Here is a 20,832-nt window from a genome sequence, read left to right on the forward strand (position 1 = left end):
TCATTCTTGCCGAACACTGTTGCGACTTGATCTCCGTCGTACTAACTCTGCTGGTGATTCGATCGGTGCTTGGGATGTTTCGAGAGTCTCTGAGCTCTGCAGAGACCAGAGACATTGTGATAAGAATATCACACCAAGGTGAGATATGTTCGCATCAAGATCTCGCAACCAAGGCCAGCAGGACTGCGAGAATGGCAACGCATACTGCCAGCAGAAAAGACCACCATCGTTCTGGGCACCGAGAAAGCATCATCCGTACATGGGATAGTCCACCGGTCACTTTCGAGCTCCCGCGAAGTTCTTCCTCGAGATCCTCAATGGCTTTTGGCTCGCCTCGTTCTCGTCGTTGCAGGTAAGCCCTGTTGGCTTGGCCCGCGTGTATGCTGATGCACATGGTAGCGGAATGCGAGCCGTTACTGAACGCATCCACGTTTACTTCCTCCCGAGCGTACTTCCTCGTGGTCTCCAAAATCGCCTTGTATGCAACCAGACAATCCTGCTTGCGTCCGACAATGTTCAATAGTTTGCCGTACAGATGCGCTCCGACCTCAGCATTCAAGGCTTCACACACTCTAAGGAGCTCGACAGGTATTTTCTCCTCGGGAGTAATGCTCCTCAAGCCTCTAGCTGTAGCCTGGATGTAGATTTGTCCTGGTGGGAGAACATGCGTCCAGATTTGGTGTCGGACATCGTAAGGCAGGTCGAAGAGGTGCATGTTGGTTCACACAAGTCGTCGAGTCTGGTGTTGTGTACTGTTCAGTTTCATTCTTTATACGGTAGAATGGTATCCTGATGCCTTTTCATCTGTTGACACTTGGAAGTCTACAGTGATGCCTGCGATATCGAACCAGGTCTCGCGAGTGCTTCCATTGGCTCGGGTTGACGGGCGCTAGCTGGTGTCAATTTGAGGTGGACAGGAACACCTGAAAATTGTAACAGCCTCACCTGATACGATCGCTTTGAAGGTTTGGACATATGCTGTCAAGATGCATATGTTTATCAGAAGGTGGTTTCCCCATAACGACACTACACCATCATCGATCTTCTTTTCCTTCAGAAAAGGACGATCAGGAGTGTGTGGACAGCACGTGTCGTCGACACTCGCTTGACTCACAACAACCTCCTGCCTCTTCCGTCCTTCGATCAGCATCTCCATTCTCTCCGTTAGCGTCTGATATCACTCATGTCTCAACAAATCACCGTCCAAGGAAACCAAGTCCTGCTCGGCATTTGCTTGGAAATGACCTCGCAGATCTTAAACCCCGACGCGCGATCTGACAGATCTCACGCGAGTCCCGCGTTTCTGAGCCGCTTCGCTTGTGGCTTGTGGAGGAAAACCACCCCGGGGCGCTGACTGAACGTCACAGGACCGTGCAAATGGACATGGACTAGTATGGTATTGACGTAGGTCAAGAGGTTGGTGATGGGCGAATAAGTAGTTCGCAAGGCGCACGTTTGTGGGGAGATGCTTCTTCTTTTCCCCAGAGAAGCTTTGTTTCTTGGTTGAAGTTTCGTGGGAGAAGGTTTTGTGATTTCAAGATGAATGAGAAGGCGGACAGCGACAGTGTGAAGAGCCATTCTGGCGACGAGGAGAGACACATCGGGAATGTGGGCAACAAGCATGAACAAGATGCGTTCAATGCTTTGCATGATCCCGATGCTGGCAAGAGCGACGAGGAGAGGGCGAGGATTGTAAGTAGTACTATCTGTCTAATGGAGAAACACATGTACTAATTATCCGAGCAGGACAAGAAGCTCGTCCGCCGTCTCGACCTAATGCTCATCCCATGGCTATCCTTCCTCTACCTCGTGAGCTTCCTAGGTGCGTCCACCTCCTTGAGACTCCAACCGTCCATATACCTTGCTCTAACCATGCCGCAGACCGCACAAACATCGGCAACGCCAAAATCGACGGCCTCATCAAAGACCTCAACATGACGAGCGGCGAGTACAACGCCTGCCTCTCCCTCTTCTTCGTCAGCTACGCGGGCTTCGAGCCGCTCACGAACATTTTGCTCAAACGCCTGCGGCCTAGCGTCTTCATCCCGTTGATCATGGTCCTGTGGGGTATCTGCATGTGCTGTATGGGGCTTGTGCACAATTTCAGTGGACTGGCGGCGGCGCGGTTCTTTTTGGGTGTAGCTGAGGCTGGGTTGTTTCCCGGTATGTGCCCGACGGGATTCTCCTGTCCATTGGTAGTAGAGTGCTGACCTTCGCTTCCTACTGGTGTCAATTACTACTTGTCATGCTGGTACAAACGCACCGAAATCGGTATTCGAGCCGCCGTCTTCTTCTCAGCAGCCGCTCTCGCAGGCTCCTTCGGTGGCCTCCTCGCCGCAGCCATAGCACTCATGGACGGCATCGGCGGCAAAGACGGCTGGTCCTGGATCTTCATCCTCGAAGGCCTCGCCACTGTCTTGATCGGCATCGTCTCGTACTGGATGGTCCACGACTTCCCCGACGACGCCCGCTTCCTCAGCGACGACGACCGCGCCCGCGTCATCCGCCGCCTGAAATCCGACCGCCAGTCCTCCGCCGAGCACGAAGAGTTTAAAATGTCCTACTTCTGGGCCTCAGCCAAGGACTGGAAGACCTGGGCTTTCGCCGTCGTCTACATGGGTTGCGACGGGCCCCTCTACGCCTTTAGCCTCTTCCTGCCCACTATCATTGAAGACTTGGGATACGAGAGCAGCACTACTGCTGTAAGACCCCCCTCTCCTGTCCCTCCCTCAGCCCTACCTGACTAATATATGTGTTCTAGAACCTCCTCAGCGTCCCGCCTTATGCTGCAGCAGCCATCCTCACCATCACCATAGGGTGGTACGCCGACCGCACGCGCTTACGAGGCTGGTGCAACATCTGCGTCTCCGTCCTCGGCATCATCGGCTTCAGCATGCTGCTGGGCAGCACCGACCCGGGCGTCAAATATGCCGGAACCTTCTTGGGAGCGTTGGGGATCTACCCTTGCATCGCCAACACGATCGTCTGGTGCGCGAACAACGTCGAGGGCGTGTATAAGCGCGGCGTGACGCTGGGGTTCGTGATTGGGTGGGGGAATTTGAACGGGATTATGTCGAGTAATGTGTATTTGCCTGGGGATAGTCCGAATTACCGGCCTGGACATGGTGTCGTGTTGGGATATCTGGCATTATTCCTCTTTGGAGGAAGCATCTTCACGCACTTCATGCTGATCGGGGAGAACAAGAAGCGCGAGTCCGGGAAGCGGGATAATTGGATCGCGGGCAAGAGCGACAGTGAGATTGAGCTGTTGGGTGATAAGAGGCCGGATTTCTTATACACTACTTAGCAGAATACATGTAGCAAAAAGAGACGATAGAAGCTCTACAAGAATCTTGAGACCAGCTCATCATGACCTCGCTCCTCCATTCACCCTCCCCAGCTCCCTCCGCTGCATAGCCTCATACGACAGCGCCCGCTTGAACATCTCCTTCAAACCCAACCGATCGCCCGTCCCGAACCCCCCAATATTATTCGTCGCACACAACCCATCCACCCACCGCTTCCACTCCGGGCCTAAATTATGCAGGAACAGCAAACACATCATCTCCTCCGGCATCGCCTCCCTGCCCTCCTTCACCCGCTGCACGTGCTGTCCGGCCGTGGCAGGCAGCATAGTGTTGAGCGGGAGCTGCTTGAACTTCTCATACGTAGTTTCGAGGCGGTGGATGTAGTCCTTCAGATCGTGCGAGTTGGCCAGGGTGATGGAGTGGATGTCGATGAACAGCCGGAACGCCATCTCGCAGCCGCGGGGCTGGAAGGTGTCTTCGAGGATGTTCCAGACCGCGCTGGCTTGGGTGATGTTGTGCACGCGGTTGCGGTAGTACTGGGACAGTTTCGGGTAGATGCCGGCGACGATGAGTTCGTTGCGGCGGCGGTAGATGGCGAGTTGTTTGATGTACTCGTTCCACGTCTGGATTTCCTCTGGTTTGCCGAGGGCGTCCGTCGCTGTCTGAGGGCGTTCCGGTTCGCCCTTTGCATCCATCAGAACATCGTAGGTGCTCTCCTTCATTGATGCAATGACGACGGCGTTTTTGAATGCTTCCCAATCATTGGCACCATTCAGGATTGGCAGGTTCTTGTAGCTTTCACCCGTGCCACAAGTGCTCTGGGCCAGATACTCGACCGAGGAGGATTTTAGCTCCAGTCGCTGTGGGGTGAAGTTTTCTTGCTGAAAGCCGCGCAGGTCTTCGAGGATTTGACTTGCCGTCGTCGCATCGACTGGATGCGGCTTGTTCTTGGGAGGTCGGCCACGCGGTCGGGATCCAATGGCTGGGGTGGTAGATAGCTGTCCTTGATTCTGCTGGGCGGGAGGTTGCTGCTGCTGCGGAGTTTGTTGCTGTTGCGGGGTCTGCTGTGGCATTGATCGTGGTGGTGGCGGTTGCAGTGGGCTCGAATCATCCATAGTGGGATCTACCTGCGAGCTAGACGGTCCGCCACTCCCACTCCCAGGGGGCCGGATGGGGATGACGGGCTGAGTCAGATTCCTCTTGGGAGGGTCATAGACGCACTCCGAGCCACGTTTGATACAATTCGCACATTTCGGTCGCTTGCCCTCGCATGCATCATGTTTAGTTCGGCACATGTGACAAGCTCCGCCATACTGTCTGAAGATGGCCTTATTTCGAGGCTCGCTTTCCTTTGGCGGGCCAGCGGAATCACCATGCTTGGTCCATTTCAGCTTCATGTTGGCGACGTCCGTCCGGGTGAAAAGACCATCTGGGTTCGTCCGCTGCAAGAACTGTACAACCTGCGATGTAGGCGTTCCGATAGCGAACAAGCCATTTACGGCTTTCAACACATTGTCGTCCCTGAACCTACGCCGGTGGCCAGCCAATTCCTTGCCCTCGGCAGCCGGGTGATTGTGATGCGTCTTCCTATGACGGATCTGCCATTCTCCCTGAGGATTCGCTGGGTCGACTGCGACGGTCGCCACGCTCATCGGACACTCGGAGGCGTTCAACTTCTTGCTCTTCCGCTTCCTGTCCTCTTCTCGCAGCTTAGTCCTTCTTTTGCCATGCCGAGAGCAGTCGTAGTAGCGCTTATACTGCTCGCCTCGCGCATTCTTCTTGCAGGCGCGACGTACCAGCTCGTAGCCGTGTGCCAGACTCCAGTCGTGCATGGCCTTGTTCAGTTCCTCTTCACTAGGATAGGTCTCCTCCGGTGGAGGTGGCATCCTGTAGATTGGTTCATTGTCGTCGCCGTGATTGGGGTATTGCCCGGCCACGTGCTGCTGCTGCCCTTGTTCGGTGTCGTTGTTCAAGGCGTCCATGAGCTGTCTTTCGAGCTCTGCCTCCGCTGCGCTGTTGTCCGGGCGAGGTGCACCGGGATCCGCCTCTGGGGACGACGAAGGTGACCGGCGTCCATTCTGCTGCTGCTGATGTTGCTGCTGGTATTGTTGGTGTTGTTGTTGTTGCTGCTGAGGCTGCGAGGGTTGTCGTGAAGGCGGTGGGTTACGCGCTTGCAGAGGGGGTTGCGCCGTGGGACGCGAGACGGGTGGTGGTGGCTGCAACTGCTGCGAGGTCTGCTGCTGGAGTCCAAAGGTGTATGGCGGGGCTTGCGACTGTTGATGCTGCTGGGCTGGCGGGGTTGGAAACTGGTATTGGTATCCTCCGTACGGGGAGTAGTAGCTAGGCGCCGGGTAGGAGTCTGTGGTATGATCAGTCCCATATAACGCTGAAAATTGTCTATCGTCGGTAACTTACACCCTTCTGACTGCGAGTTCATCGTGTGTAGCTATCTCGCACTCTCTCGGTCTCGGCGTCTGCGGTCTGCTCGATAACCATCGCTCGTGGTGCTCGATATCACTGCACGGGGCGGAGAAGCGGAGAAGGCGGGATGATCCGGCGCTACCACCAAAGATAGTCGCACATCAGACCTCACTTCTCACCATGAACCTGGTAGCGCTTCAAGCGATGGGTAGAAAGATCAGCAAGCTTCTCGAACTCGGGAACGACACAAAACCATCGTACAACACCTTCAAGACTCCTTGGTGCCCTGGAGAACTTGACTCTCGAGGATATGATCGAGACCAGAACACTCCATCGCGCCCCATACTGTTTGACTGGGACTTCGAGAGCCTTTCCACCCATCATCTTGACGCCGGAAGGATCGTTTCAAATCTGATTGCAGCTATGTAAGACACCTCCTGGATACCATGTCCACAGCATCAAGACTTTTATATATTTCCTCGACCCTTGCCATCAGAATGACCACTTCCATCGTGCAGCACTCCTGCCTCTACTGCTCTCGACCACGTTACTCCATTCCATCTCCCTTGGTCTCCTCCTCGACCTACTCCTCCTCCTCCTCCTCTCCTTTCACCGACACATCGTCAACCCCAGCATCAGAGCCAGATACCTTGATCTTGGACCCCTCACTCTCCTCCCCATCCCCCACCTCCCCCACCTCCCCTCCCTCCTCCTCACCTCGACACTTCAGGGTTCCTCCCAACGGCCGATCGCAAGGATCCGGCCACGGCCCCTTACTCGCACCCCCAAAGAACCCCGTATCTCGATCCACCACATGCCACGCACTCTGCGCATCCTTCACATCCGCAAACTCAAAGAACAGCATGTCATCGTAAGCGCGACCCATGACCAACGGACGTCTGACGCCCTTGTTCTCGTCGTAGAGGATGAAGCGCTGGAACTCCTGCACGACGTCTTCGGGCGTCCAGTTGTGCTCGGGGTCGACGATGAAGAGGACGCGGGTGAGGTTGTGGTTGTGAAAGTTGAAGGCGAGGGTGTTGGGGAGCGGGCGGGTTGGGGTGGGGATGAGTGTGACGGCGGCTTGGGTTAGTGAGGAGGTGAAGTCGGTGGTGAAGGTGATCGGGTGTTGCTGGCAGTGTTTCACGAATGCTGCTGCCCTGCCGTTGCCGAAGAACTTGACCACAGCCGCGTTTGTGGTGGTTGATTGACCGCTCTTCAGCTTCATCCCAGCCATCGTCGCGAACACAGTCGAGACGATGATGCCTCCGGAGACTTTGGCCACGACATCTGCCAGCGTGGTGGTACATGGAAGGCCGGAGATGAGGACGCTGTGGCATATTCCTTCATCCTTCGAGTTGTACCTGAAGAGGACATCCCAACCATCTCGTCGGGACCCCCCACGTGGTCCTCGTGGCCCACGCGGCGGCCTGCCACATCCTCCGACAAGCTCATTGTCACATCCTCCGCCGAGCTCACTGTCGCTCGAATCGACCGGAGGTGTTGGCGGAGCCACCCTCTTCCTCACATGTGGTGGTAAGGATGTGGATGGTTGCACGGCGGAAGCTCCTGTAGGTGTTTTGGGGCTCGGAAGCTGGGACTCGTCCTCCATTGTCTTCTCCAACCCTGTCTGTGCATCTTGACCAGTGGTCGCAATCTGCACCTGGTCGGACCTGGCCGCTTTGGTCTTCGGCGGCGAGTCTTCGTCGTCGCCATCGAAACGGAACATAGATGCATCGATAGGGGCCATGGCATCCGCGGTGGTGACCTTGGGCGACTTCGGCAGCGAATATGGCGATTTCTCGAAGAGCTCCGCATGGTCGATCTGCTCCTTGGGTGCCCAGCGAGAAGCAAGGATACCGCCAGCCTCTGCCAAAGCTTTTGGCTCCGCGTCTTGCTGAGCTGTCTGCTGGTCACCTTCGACGCCATTCGTGGGTTGGTCTGGCGTCTCAGGAGTTGTCGGCGACTGATCTCTGGTTCCGTTCGCCTCGTCCCCTGCATCGTACTCCTTCGCTTCCTCTTCCATCCGAGTCGCAGCGACAGCTTCCTCGGCAGCCTGCCTTGCCTTCATCTTCCGAAGGAACGTGGGCTGCACCGTCGCCTCGTAGTACGCCTTCCACTCCGATGCTGAGTGCCGGCCATCCCTCGCTGCCAGCCGATCCCAGTTCGACATCTGCTCGTCCTCCGGCCAATCCTCAATGAACGTCGCGAGGCCATCGAGCTTCTTGTGCTCGAAGGCTAGGAATGGCTTCTTGAACCTGAGCTCACGCTTCGGTGGAGCCGGGGCAACGACGGCCGTCCATCCGCCGTCTTCGGTTATGGTGAGCTTGGTCTTGGCTGGGTCTAGAGCATGTTCGGCTGCCGGGACTTGTGGAGTGGTGGTAGCTTGCCCGCCCTTGGACAGATGGGAGATACCGAGCCCCCCGGACAAGTCTACCAGGTCGTGGGGTGAAGATCCAGTGCCGAAGGAGGTGCAAGGTATGCCTGCGTTGGTAGTTGAAGTAGTTTTTGGCTCGAGACTTGCATCCCCATCGAGCAGTGTCGTGGTGCTTGATGTGGACACGCTGGGTCTGAGGTCTTCGACACCGAGCAGATCACCCTCGTCCTGCTGCTGCGGGTAGATCTTTGCCTTCTCGCTCCCCGGTGAGGGATAGCCGTATTCGAAGGCGGTCGGACCGAGTCGTCCGCGGCGGCTCGGAAGGTCGAGAGCTAATCGTGGGGTGTTATAGCCGCGGCCATCCTCGAGAACCCGGAGGCAAGCCACCTGGGCCTCCAATTCGCGAATTCGAAACTCGTCGCCGCCGTTGTACCATCCATGGTGCCGTGAGGCTTGTTGCACCTGTAGCTGGAGAACGTACTGGATGGTTTGGTGCGCCTGAGCGAGCTGCTCTTCCAGGTGGCGGACTTTCACCTCGAGCTCGATACTCTTACGCTCAAAGGTGTTCATGGTGGTTGTCGTGGTGGGTGTTATGGTGGTTGCAGTAGTTGTTATAGTCGTGGTCGCGGTTCGAATGGTAGTAAGCCTTTGTGATAGGTGAAGAAGGGTATAGGTGATGAAGGAAGAGGGAGAGGAAGAGGTTGTGGTTGTTGAAAGGGGGAGGTGGTTGGTGGAAAGAAGAGGAAGCAATAGGAGGGGGGAGCCAAGTTATATATTAGCTCGGAGCAAGTTTAGCATGTGGAAGTGAAAGTGGTTGGCAGATGACCTGGACGTTTGTGTGAATCCTGGTGGCAGATGCTGGGAACGTGCCATAATTTGGCATGTGAACACCTGCCATGACAACTGGAAATTGCAAGAGGGCTGAAGGAAGGAATAAGAAGTGAAGCAGGAAGTGAATGTACAGTCGAGCCGCGAGATGTACTTAGCTACAAGTAGTGTTGAGTATGCTGAGAGGAAGGGAAGGGCTACGAGCTGGTTTGAGCAGCTCCCTTTGGCGACCATACCACTGCCTGTACCCAACTGGAGGATTCTGATATCTTCTCGACGGACAAGATTGGCGAAAGAGGCATAGGGAGCTTGGTAGTGATCTGGAGAAACTCATCAGTCTTTCGAGAGCTTATTACATGCTCATGCTCGCCGCTGGCAGTAGGGTCGCAGCAAACGGAGCCTCGCATCAACAGGAACTAAGTATTCTGCCGGTCGGCGGTTTGCACAAGCCCACGCGTTTCTTTCTCCGGCCGAGCGAGTCAATGTGTGACCATATAGCGCTCTTTGAGGGTCGATGGCGAGTGAGTGAACAAGGAGAAGCTGATTTAGTCCCTTGCCGCGTCCAGTGGCATGTTCTCAAAAACACCCGGTGCGCTGTATGCTTGAGGACCTGCGCTGGAGAGTGGTCGATGGCATAGTTGCAATACATGAACACGTACTTGAGGTTGTAGTTGTGATGAAGTCACATGCAGTTTAGGAGAAAAGGAGAAATCTGGCTGACGCAAGCCCGTGCGCCACGCAGCTGCCAAGTTGGGCATCGGAGATCACGGCGGCACCCCCGAGCAGCAGATGCTGGACAGCCACGAGGCAACATCTTGTTCTCAGCATTCTTATACCATCTTCGCGTAGCGCGGCGCGTCAAGACCAGCCACCATGTTCTCCTCTGGCCAGTCTTTTCTCGGCGGCGGGCCAAGTGGTCGGCAGCCGTATGGCCAGCAGCAACAGTCCTTCCAGCAACAGCAGCAACAGCAACCTCAGTATGGCGCCGGCGGATATGGCCAGGCACCGCCATTGCAGCAGCAATACACTGGGTACCCAGGTGGCGGGCTACAACCGCAGGCGACGGGGTACCCGCCTCAGCAGAACCAAATGCAGCAACAGCAACAACCGCAGCAACCCCAGTATACGGGCATGACTGGCTTTCAACAGCCGCAGCAGACGGGATACAACATTCAGCAGCAACCACAGCAGACGGGATACCAAACGGCAGGGCAGCAGAATGGCATGCCTCCGCAACAGACCGCGCAGCCCCAGGTACCGCAGCAGACGGGAATGACGAGCTTGGATATCGCCAACTCCTTCCGCCCGACTCCTTCCCAGCAGCCTGCCCCTACATCATCCTCAGCGCCAAAGAGAGAAACGAAGATACCAAACGTACGCCTCAGCTTCATCACCGCGCAGGACCAAGCGAAGTTCGAGCAGCTGTTCAAGAGCGCGACTGGCGGCGAGCAGGCATTGAGCGGCGACAAGGCGAAAGATCTATTGCTCAGGAGTAAGCTGGATGGCAACAGCTTGGCACAGATATGGACGCTGTCGGATACCACGAAGTCCGGGCAGCTTCTGTTCCCAGAATTTGCTCTGTCCATGTACCTGTGCAACCTAAAGCTGACCGGCAAGGACATGCCTTCATCTTTGCCAGAGAAGATGCGGAATGAGGTCTCAAGCATGGTGGATATGATTTCTTTCGGTGTTGCGGATACGTCTTCACAGAGCGCGCCGTCGACGAATGCGCCGAACTTCAGCGAGCCACCGAAGATCCAACAGCCGCAGCCTCAGCAGCCGTCGAATGCACAGTTAATGCAGCAGCTTACTGCCCAACCCACTGGCTTTGTGGTCCCGCAAGCTACGGGCTACGCGCAACAACTTCAACCGCAGCAGACCGGCTTCCAGCCTCAGAGTCAATTCGGCCAGCAACAGCAACAACAGCAACAACAACAGCAACAGCCACAGCAGACCGGCTATACTGGTCCTCGACCTCCTATGCCCCCTATGCCAACCGGCTTCGGTCCCAATCAAGGGCTGTCTCCACAGCAGACAGGCTATCCTGGCCAGATGGCAGCACCTCTAAACGCACAGCCAACGGGTGCACCCGGACAATGGGGTCTTGTAAATGCCCCTGCATCCGGCTTGCCGAATCTGCAGGCATTGCAGAGTCAGATGATGCCGCAGCCTGGCCGCGAAGCTGGATTCTCTGCGCAGGGTCTGCGAGGTAATGCTACCGTGCCATGGGCAGTCACGAAGGACGAGAAGAAGATCTACGACGACATGTTCAAAGCTTGGGATGGCTTTGGGAAAGGCTACATCAGTGGAAATCAGGCAATTGAGATCTTTGGCCAGTCAGGCCTTGATAAGCCAGATCTGGAACGTATTTGGACTCTCTCGGACCCGCATAACAAGGGTCGCTTGAACTTGGACGAGTTCGCAGTCGCAATGCACATGATCTACAGACGACTGAACGGCTACCCCGTGCCTAATCAGCTGCCAGCAGAGCTCATTCCACCAAGTACCCGAAACCTGAACGACAGCATTGGCACGATGAAGAACCTGCTCTCTGAAGACGCACAGTCACGAAAGAGCAGCGGTGCCTTCCTGCAGCCGCAGCGAACTGGCGTTAGCTATCTCAAATCTCGCTCATTCCACGCCAACGGTGCACCTACGGCTAGTGGACGCAAAGATGCAACAGTCTTCAAGAACAACGATGACGACGTCGGATACCGCTCTTCAGCACGCCGAAGAGTCGGCCAAGACGGCGGCCGCAGCCCAAGCCCAGCAATGAGCGATAGCACTGTCGGCGCGGACGACATGAGCATCGATCAACTCAAGAAGACCATCCGTGAAAAGCAGGTAGTGCTCGATGCGATGGATTTCGAGGACGAGGGCAAGCTTGACGAGGAAGATGCGCTGGACCGCAAGGATCGGAAAGAGAGCGAAGACCTCTTCAGGCGCATTCGCAGGATCCAGGAGGATATTGACGGACACCCTAGCTCTGCTTTCCAGTCCAGTGACAGCGATGCCGAAAGGCGGACTATGCAGCGCAGCCTCCGTGGCCTTCAGGACAGACTTCCTGAGCTCGCAAGCCATGTTCGGAAGTGCGAGAGGGCTATTGCTGATGCGCAGATGGAATTGTTCAGGCTCAAAGATGCGAAAGCGAACCCTGGGTCTTCGACGCCTATTGTCGGTACTGGACTCGGAGGCGCTGTCACGGAAAGTGATCGCCTCAAAGCTCGTGCGAAGGCTATGATGCAGCAGCGGTCTGCAGCGCTGGCGGGCAAGAAGGTCGAGTCGTCTGATGATGGTTCGGCTGCGGCGCAGAGGCAGGAAGAAGAGTCGAAGCGCGTTAATCGCGAGAGAGAGGATAATGAGAAGATGGTCCGTGATGTTGAGGACAGTGTGACAGAGTACTCGAAGAGCCTTGAGCAAGGCTTGAAAGAAGGTGGTGAGTCGAAGTCTGACGAGCACGAGAGGCGGAGATGGGAAGACGGGCTGGGTGTTGAAGACGAGGTGAAGGACTTTATCTTCGACCTGCAACGTAGCTCACGAGCTTCACGTGTCAGGAACGAAGAGAAGAGCCGTTCGAAGCCTGCTGAAAGGGCTGTGGAAGAAGACACGAGTCGAACGAGCACGCCAGTCAGCAGGACCGACTCACCGGCCACGTCTAGTCGCGCACCCGCTGCGTCTACGCCGCAGACATCGGGCAGCAGCTACTCATCCTACAAGACTGCGGAAGAGCGGGCTGCTTTCATCAAACAGCAAGCTGAGCAGCGCATGGCTGAACGTCTGGCTGCCCTAGGTCTAAAAGCTCCCGCTAAGAGCGGCGAGTCTGCTGCTCAGCGCAGTGAACGCGAGCGCAAGGAGCGTGAGTCGCGACTCAAGCAGGCTGAAGAAGAGGACGCGAAGCGCGAGCAGGAACGCCAGGCGAGGCTGCAAGGTGAGGGCTACGCACCGCCTTCTGCTGCCACGCCAGCTTCGCCAGCCGCAAAGCCGAAGCCGCCTCCACCTGCGCCGAGGAAGGGCAGGAGTGAGAGTGTGACGAGCGAGCAAAGTCAGGCGGATGCGGAGAAGAAGAGGGCAGAGGTACAGATCAAGGAGCAGGCGCTTAAGGAGCAGCAGGAGGGTATGGCGGATGAGAGGAAAGGGTTGGAGTATGTTGTCCACTTTCGCAACGATCTTGGAGTCTGTGCTGACTATTTGATAGGGATGAAGAGGCTCGACAGGAGCGCGAGCTGCAACAACAGCGTGAAGAAGCTGAAGCAAGCTTGCGTGCTCTCGAAGAGCGCGTCAAAGCCGGCAAGGCGAAGAAGGCAGAGGAGAAGAAGGCTAAGGAAGCCGCGAAGAAGGAAGCGCAGGAGAAAGAGGGCAAGCTTGCCGCTCAGAGGGCGGAGATTGAGGCGGCGAAGAAGAGAGAAGAGGAGCTAAGAAAACAGCTGGAGAACATGGACGAGGACGACGACAGCGATGACGACGACACGTTTGGCTTTGCGACGCCCGCTGAGAGCGCTGTCACCTCCCCTCCAGCCGTTAACGAGGAGGCTCCAGCCGCACCACCGCCAGCTCCACCCATGCCCGGAGTCCAGAGCCCTCCCGCTGAATCCCCAGCACCCGTGGCCAGCCCACCAGAACAATCCAAAAACCCCTTCTTCCGCAGCATGAGCCAGCAACCCGCCCAACCCTCCCCCGCCATCACTTCCCCGGAAGCCGAAAAGAAAGACACCAACCCCTTCCACCGCCTCTCCACCTCCGAAGCCGCCAAACCCTCTCAACCCCAACAGCAACAACTCCCCGACCCCGCGCCAGCCTCCTCCCGCACTCGTGCCAGAGCTACGTCGGATGAAGACGACTGGTCCGTCATGGAAGCCTCGGACTCCGACGACGATGATGACGAAGACGGCAAACAGCCCTCCGGCGCCGGCAGCGCGAAACAACTCGCTTCCATCCTCTTCGGCACCATGGGCCCGCCGCGTCCCCTGAGTGCAGCGGGCTCTGGTCCTGGCTCCCCCGCACCAAATTCCGCTGGTGTGTCGTCGCCACCGCCTGCGGCACCACCTATGCCGCCACCGATGCCTGGATCAAGCGCGCCGCCTGCGCCCCCGCCCCCGCCGCCTCCGGGTGGAATGGGAGGGAGCGAGATGGCGCCAGCGGTTGGGTCGCCGCCGCCGAGCGCGGATCGCAGTGGACTGTTGGGCCAGATTCAGGCGGGCAAGGGGTTGAGGAAGACGCAGACGAAGGATCGGAGTACGGCTAGTACGGCTGGGAAGGTGTTGTGAGGGTTTCTAATTGGGAGAGGGGAGGGAGAGGATGTGCGGGATGTACAAATAGGAATTAGTGTGTAGAGAAAGCAATGAGGAGTTTTGTTGGACGAGATTTGTGGTGCCGGCACCAGTCGGTCATGACGAGATCGGCCGAGTAACTCGGAATGAGCAGTGGGAAGGCATCTTCTACGGACAGCTGCAGCCCGCCGTCCTTGGTGAGGTGGCCTTTTTGAGTGCGATTGGGTCTTGGAGAATACTGTCAAATATGCCCACATGGCCCGCTTGCCAGCTCGTCTGTTTTGCCAACGTCTATCTACTTGATCCCATTACTGTGCCCGCCCACCCTTACATAGCCCTGCAACCCGCGCACAAGAAGAGAGGACAACCTCCGCACCTCCAAAGATCGTTGCTCCTTCAATCCTCCTCGCGGCCCCCGCCCAGCTACCGAACTAACCTCCGGCTTCCCTCTTGCCCGTCCCGAAGACGACGACGACGTCACATAAAACTTCTGCAGCCATGACAAAGCAGAAGAGTACAGTCTCTGCACCGCCAAAGATTCTCACTCGCGAACACGCCCTCGCAGCGTCCACAAGCCGCCCGCCGCCTGGCCCCGACTGGCCCAAAGTACGAATCGAACGCTGCAACATGTCTTTCCATCACAGTCCGAGGAGCACTCTGAGGAGGTACATACGTCCAATGCGCCCTGCACATCACGCACAATTCCACCGGGCACGCGTTACACGGAAAGATGTAAAGATTTCCGGGAATGTGACAGCTATAGCACGTCATTCTGCGATCGGCTGGCGGACCTCCATCTTTTCCGCGATGTTGCTCCCGGAGGTGCGCCTCGAGTCGTTGGCGACGCTCGGGGTTCGTCCATGCGGGCTTGCATTGCTCGCACAGGCGAACGCGACATTCGAGACAACGCACGACCGTCGTGCCTTCGAAGGCGGTCCCGCAGCTGCGGCACATGGAAAGGGTTCCGGTGATCGTGGCCACTGGTTCGTATGTTTGGTGGTCGCGCTCGAGGTGGCGGAAGAGACGGTCGCGCGGGTTGACTTGGACTCGGTGGATGTCTTGACGTTCGTCGCATTGGCAGCCACCGGGCACGTCGAGTTGGAGGCCGCAGGAGTAGCAGAAGAAAGTTCCGCAGAAGCAGCTGTTTGTTATGGAGAACGATTAGCTCTTTGTCTTGGACGCACCGCCGCAAAGCCAATGAACGACGCTCTCACCTCATGTGACTGCACCCGTCTTCCTTCTCGACGACTCTCTGACACCCTGGACATCTCTTCCAGCCTTCAGTCTTGGTCAACGCATCGAAACGATCGTCCCTGGACGTGCACGGTCCAAAGTACGTTGCAACTTTGCATTTCGCGCAAGTCTTCTTGAAGCACCACTGGCAAGTCGCTTCGCCGTTGCGGACGCTCTGCGGCTTGATGTACGTCGAGCATGCATAGCAGTACGTCCTATCTGTCGCCCCACACTCCGCCAGATGATCGTGGTAACGGCGAAATAAGGCAGGGTTAGATGTGCGCGGGCGACATTGGATGTGAGAAGGGCGGGCGGGCAACATTCGATCCGCTGCAGCCAGCTCCGGCTGAGGGCAGTAGTGACGCGCTCGTTCAGGCAGGGAGGGCAGTGGTAGTGCTCGCAGCCAAACTTAGACATGCGTTCGGTTGGTAGAGAGCTTCCACAAACGATGCAACCAGCATGTGATGGTGAAGCGGACGATTTGTCGTGTTGATGTATCACTGTCTGGCCCCCATTCGAGACGTTCGGAGCTTGATACGGTATCAGAGGTGTCATCGGTCCTGTGGTATGTCTTGTTGGAGGGACGGGATCTGGGTATCGAGGCACTTGCGCTGCTTCATCTTGATGCCACCTGGGCCGGTAGGTATGGTGACGGAACATCCTGATGTTCTCCGATTGAAGGTGTACTATGATGGGAGGTAGGATGCGGAAAAAGTAGATTCTGAGCCAAATTGAGGGGAGATAGGCAGCAACAGAAGCAGGTACTCCGAGAGAACGAGTGAGGGAGAAGTGAAAGACGAACATACGAAGACACCACCGCTTTATTTGCCTTCATGCGAACGAAGTTCCACCAAGTGCGTACACAGCATGTCTGCCAGCGCTCGCGCAAAGGTACACAGCTTGACGTAGCACGGATCGCCCCTCCATGACACCTTCCTTCCACCGACACTCAATACTGTTACAGGCTCCACTGCCTGCAAATGGTCATCTGCGTTGTCGTACCTTAGGAGGGCTAAGGCCAGTCCCAGCCGCTTTTGCAAGAGTTGCAGAAGCACAAGTCGCAGTCGACGCATCGCACTACTACGGGTCCGGCCAATCCATGACAAAGTCTGCAATCCGTTTGTGCTCTGGTGAACTTAGAGACAGCTGCATACTTGCTCGGGTGGACGTGTGCCCGATGTTCTCGCAGCATGCGAGCCGTCTCCTTATTGTCCGCCTGGTCGATTTCAAGGGCAACTTCATTACGCACGCAGCGGCACGATCGCTGAAATGTGCGTTCGCCGCAGACGTAGCAGAAAGAAACGTTGCAAACACATCTGGCCATGACGGTTAGCGAGACGTGGTAGAACAAAGGGGACTATACCAGTAGATGTACTTTGCCTCCCGACACCCATGCATCTTTTCCACGTGCTCTTTGCAGCCTGGACACCTCTTCCAGCCCTGACGTAATGCGAGATCCTCCGCGAGCTCGCGATTGCGAGTATTCTCGGCGCAGGGGCCCCAATGCCACTCCAATTTGCAAACCGTACAAGTCCACTGCAGACACTTTTGGCAGATCGCCTGGTTGTTGTGGGCGCTCTGGGGCTTGATGAACGTTCCGCAGCCGGGTGACGAGCAGTAAGTCTTATTCGCAGTCGCGCGCTCAAAACAGACATCCTGGTATTTACGGTAGAGCGCGCGAGGGAGGTGTGCGCGGAGCACTGTCAGCTCCAGCCGGTGTCCGGAACAGCAGCAGAGTTGACCACGCTCCGATCCTGGCTCATCTATGACGAAATGAACCTGCTTCACCACACATCCAGTGCAGCAAAAATGGTCGCAGTCATATCTCGCCATGCGCCCTCGTTCGAATTCGTCCAGACAGACAGCGCACTGCGCTAGTGTCGGCTGATGTGATTGGGCTGTGGTATTGCTCGCCATGTTGGGCGCTTCGGTTATCTCCGTGTCCATGAAATCGACAACGTTCTGGTGCAGAGAAGACACTGTCTCTTATATCCTCTTGATCCGCAGAGCAGTCTGTCGCTTTGTCCAGTGCGCAAATGTAACAGCTAGCAGAGCCCTTCTCACAAAGAGCTTTGTAGGGCATTACGCAGTTCCAGGCAGCAAACGAAGTACAGACAGTTGTGAATAATGAGAATGACGGTGAATGTACTCACTATAGAATCCGTTCCCAACTCAGAACGTGTGTGGTACACAGCTGTATTGAATGCATGGCACTCCGGCGCGTACCGCGCACATGGTCCTAAAAGGAGCTTTGGTAGGCTTCTAAGCTTTCCATAGACGCGATCTGCTTGTGCGGCCAACACTGTTCCGGTCTTCGAGATGAGTGGGCTACGTTAACGTGCATCTGGCCGACTGTGGCCTCTCGTGCTGCGTAGACACCATCGTAGGGCCAGAACGATGAAGACCAGCGCCGATGGTCGATCTTGTTGTTCGGCCCAAGGACTGCAATTCTACCCATATAAACATCCCATCGTTAGACGTATGTTCGTCAGACGACAAGATGGCGCTCAATCGCGTAGTGTAGTGTAGATGTAGGAGAAGGAGAAGATGAAGTCAAGAAAGAGTCCTTCGGAACCACCGGCAGTATTTAGCCGGCCGCCCAAAGTAGACTAGCTCGGCCAAATGAGTTCACTCAAGGCAAAAATATTGAGCTCTGCGAGATACGTACCTCGAGTGACCTCTGAAGACCGTGACAAAATCCAACAAAATGGCTGGCAACGCGCAGAAGATTGGTATGACTTGCCTGAACAAGAAAGAATGGCGAAGGACTGATCGTGGTACAGCCATTCTGTCAGTCTATGACAAGACAGGCCTGCTTGATCTCGCCAAGGGTCTGGTGAAGAACGATATCAGGCTGCTTGCTTCGGGTGCGTTTGTCGACTTGGAATTATACGGTTTCTGTAAAACTCTGTTATGCTGACTTCAATGCCAGGCGGTACGGCAAAATTGATCCGCGAAGGAGGCTTCCCTGTTGAGTGCGCTCCCCCAAAGATCGCCTGAACAACATCAGCTAAACGAAGGAAATCCACAGAGATGTCTCCGCCATCACCAAAGCCCCCGAGATGCTCTCCGGCCGTGTCAAGACCCTCCACCCAGCAGTGCATGCAGGCATCTTGGCGCGTGATCTGGCCTCAGACGAACAGGACCTGGCTGAGCAGAACATTGACAAGGTCGACTACGTGATCTGTAACCTCTACCCTTTCAAGGACACCGTCAACAAGATCAATGTCACCGTCCCGGAAGCTGTGGAAGATATCGACATCGGTGGTGTTACCCTCATTCGGGCTGCGGCGAAGAACCATGGACGTGTAACCATCCTCAGTGACCCAGAGGACTACCATGACTTCCTCTCCGAACTCGAAAAGGGAGAAGTGACCCAGAAAGCGAGGCAGCACTATATGCTGAAGGCTTTCACGCACACTGCGGACTACGACACTGCCATCTCGAACTTCTTCCGCAAGGAGTACGCTGGAGAAGGCAAGCAGTACCTCAGTCTCCGTTATGGCACCAACCCACACCAGAAGCCCGCGGCTGCCTACACCACCGAAGGACCGTTGCCGTTCAAGGTCCTCAACGGTTCACCAGGCTACATCAACCTGCTCGACGCCCTCAACGCATGGCCGTTGGTCAAGGAGCTGAGCGAGGCCCTGAACTACCCTGCTGCGGCCTCGTTCAAGCACGTCTCTCCCGCAGGCGCTGCGATTGGCGTGCCTCTGAGTGAAATTGAGCGGAAGGTGTACATGGTGGATGACATTGAAGGCCTCTCCGACTCTCATCTTGCGCAGGCGTATGCTCGGGCGAGAGGAGCAGACCGCATGAGCTCCTTCGGAGACGTCATTGCGCTGAGCCACGAAGTCGACGTCCCCACGGCGAAGATCATCAGCAAAGAAGTCAGCGACGGCGTCATCGCACCGGCTTACTCAAAAGAAGCACTCGAGATCCTCAGCAAGAAGAAAGGAGGCAAATACCTCGTCCTCGAGATGGACCCAAACTATACCCCACCCGCTCAGGAGTCAAGGACAGTAAGTACTTCTCCTCGATGCGGCTATTGCGCTCACCTGCTGACTTTAACCAGATCAACGGCATAACCCTAACCCAGCACCGCAACGACGCCGCCATCTCCCCCGACACCACCTTCACCACCATCATCACCCCTTCCAACTCCCCTCCGCTCCCGGAACCCGCCCTCCGCGACCTCACCGTCGCCACCATCGCCCTCAAATACACGCAATCCAACTCCGTCTGCTATGCCCTGAACGGCCAAGTCATCGGCCTCGGCGCCGGCCAGCAGAGCCGTATCCACTGCACCCGTCTAGCAGGGGATAAAGCGGATAACTGGTGGATGCGGTTCCATGAGCGGGCGATCGGGATCAAGTGGAAGAAGGGTACGAAGAGGGCGGATAAGAGTAATGCAATTGACATGCTTTGCTCGGGCGTGGTGCCGGATACGGGCGTGGAGAGGGAGGATTGGGAGAAGAGTTTTGAGGAGGTGCCGAAGATTTTTACGCCGGAAGAGAGGAAGGAGTGGTGAGTTCTCGGGTGGCCTCGTTGCGGGAGGCAGTTTTTTGGTGCTAACTCTTGCTTTTAGGCTCTCTAAACTGTCTGAGGTCGCCTGCTCGTCGGATGCGTTCTTTCCATTCACTGTAAGCCCCTTTCTCCCACCCCAATCCCTCCTCTACATCGTTCTGTCAGGCGAAGAGCGACCGTATAAGGCCTTCTTGATTCTAACAAGGCCGGTTTCTGATTCATCGTCTAAGACATATGCTGACGGATTCTCCTTACGTGATCACAGGATAATGTGTACCGCGCTGGAAGGAGTGGTGTCAAGTACATCGCCGCGCCGACAGGAAGCCAAAACGACCAGCCGTGCTTCGAAGTCGCTGGACAGCTTGGCATCAGCTTCATCGAGCAGCCTATCCGGTTGTTCCATCACTAACACCGCACACATTGTCTGGCGAACGAATGGTCGACGAATGCGTTTGAGCGGTGCAGGATAGATGACAGACCTGCCATGAGTACGAAGCAATGAGTAACGGTAGCGGGGACTAGAGGACAAAAGGATCACTACGATAGCTTGCTTTCACTTGCGTTCAACACATTGGCCCGACTACGATACGTCCTGCTTCACACTTCATAACTATTGCTCCTTTCTTACCCACACAGCGCTGATGTCGTCAGTACGTCCAGGAAGCGCTTGGGGGAATGTCGCAAAACACGAAAGAACCCGACCTCCACGACCTCCAGCAAGCACTCAATCATGTGCACGTTGGCACGTCACAGAAACGAGAAGGGAAACAAGCACCAAGACAAATTGCTTTCCACTCATGTTCAACACTCTAGCCTACGTATGCTACCATATCTCATGCGCTTCATGACCGCTTCGATCGCACAGTGACAGCTT

The 20,832-nt window shown here is 56.2% G+C and overlaps 6 protein-coding genes across 6 annotated transcripts; 3 read left to right on the top strand and 3 right to left on the bottom strand.

The window, feature by feature from the left end:
* On the bottom strand, positions 1-715 carry LTR77_002103 (uncharacterized protein; the record flags this gene model as incomplete). Its single annotated transcript, XM_064799362.1, has 2 exons — positions 1-96; positions 260-715. 2 exons carry the CDS (start codon positions 713-715, stop codon positions 1-3), a joined length of 552 nt encoding a protein of 183 aa, XP_064662117.1.
* An 824-nt stretch (positions 716-1,539) lies between these two features.
* Positions 1,540-3,307, top strand: LTR77_002104 (uncharacterized protein; the record flags this gene model as incomplete). Its single annotated transcript, XM_064799363.1, has 5 exons — positions 1,540-1,692; positions 1,747-1,822; positions 1,882-2,163; positions 2,302-2,702; positions 2,762-3,307. The coding sequence occupies 5 exons, from the start codon at positions 1,540-1,542 to the stop codon at positions 3,305-3,307; spliced, it is 1,458 nt and encodes a 485-aa protein (XP_064662118.1).
* Positions 3,308-3,367: 60 nt separating this feature from the next.
* LTR77_002105 (uncharacterized protein) lies at positions 3,368-6,113 on the bottom strand (the record flags this gene model as incomplete). The annotated part of the gene is made up of 2 exons (XM_064799364.1): positions 3,368-5,667; positions 5,909-6,113. The coding sequence occupies 2 exons, from the start codon at positions 6,111-6,113 to the stop codon at positions 3,368-3,370; spliced, it is 2,505 nt and encodes an 834-aa protein (XP_064662119.1).
* A 199-nt stretch (positions 6,114-6,312) lies between these two features.
* Positions 6,313-8,673, bottom strand: LTR77_002106 (uncharacterized protein; the record flags this gene model as incomplete). Its single annotated transcript, XM_064799365.1, has 1 exon — positions 6,313-8,673. The coding sequence occupies one exon, from the start codon at positions 8,671-8,673 to the stop codon at positions 6,313-6,315; it is 2,361 nt and encodes a 786-aa protein (XP_064662120.1).
* A 1,131-nt stretch (positions 8,674-9,804) lies between these two features.
* Positions 9,805-14,195, top strand: PAN1 (actin organization and endocytosis protein; the record flags this gene model as incomplete). The annotated part of the gene is made up of 2 exons (XM_064799366.1): positions 9,805-13,073; positions 13,127-14,195. The coding sequence occupies 2 exons, from the start codon at positions 9,805-9,807 to the stop codon at positions 14,193-14,195; spliced, it is 4,338 nt and encodes a 1,445-aa protein (XP_064662121.1).
* Positions 14,196-18,138: 3,943 nt separating this feature from the next.
* ADE17 (bifunctional phosphoribosylaminoimidazolecarboxamide formyltransferase/IMP cyclohydrolase) lies at positions 18,139-20,367 on the top strand (the record flags this gene model as incomplete). Its single annotated transcript, XM_064799367.1, has 6 exons — positions 18,139-18,298; positions 18,364-18,406; positions 18,463-19,453; positions 19,507-19,958; positions 20,020-20,074; positions 20,224-20,367. The coding sequence occupies 6 exons, from the start codon at positions 18,139-18,141 to the stop codon at positions 20,365-20,367; spliced, it is 1,845 nt and encodes a 614-aa protein (XP_064662122.1).
* Positions 20,368-20,832: the final 465 nt, after the last annotated feature.

The sequence above is a fragment of the Saxophila tyrrhenica genome (assembly GCF_035928015.1).
Source record: "Saxophila tyrrhenica strain CCFEE 5935 chromosome Unknown scaffold_3, whole genome shotgun sequence".
Lineage (NCBI taxonomy): Eukaryota > Fungi > Ascomycota > Dothideomycetes > Mycosphaerellales > Extremaceae > Saxophila > Saxophila tyrrhenica.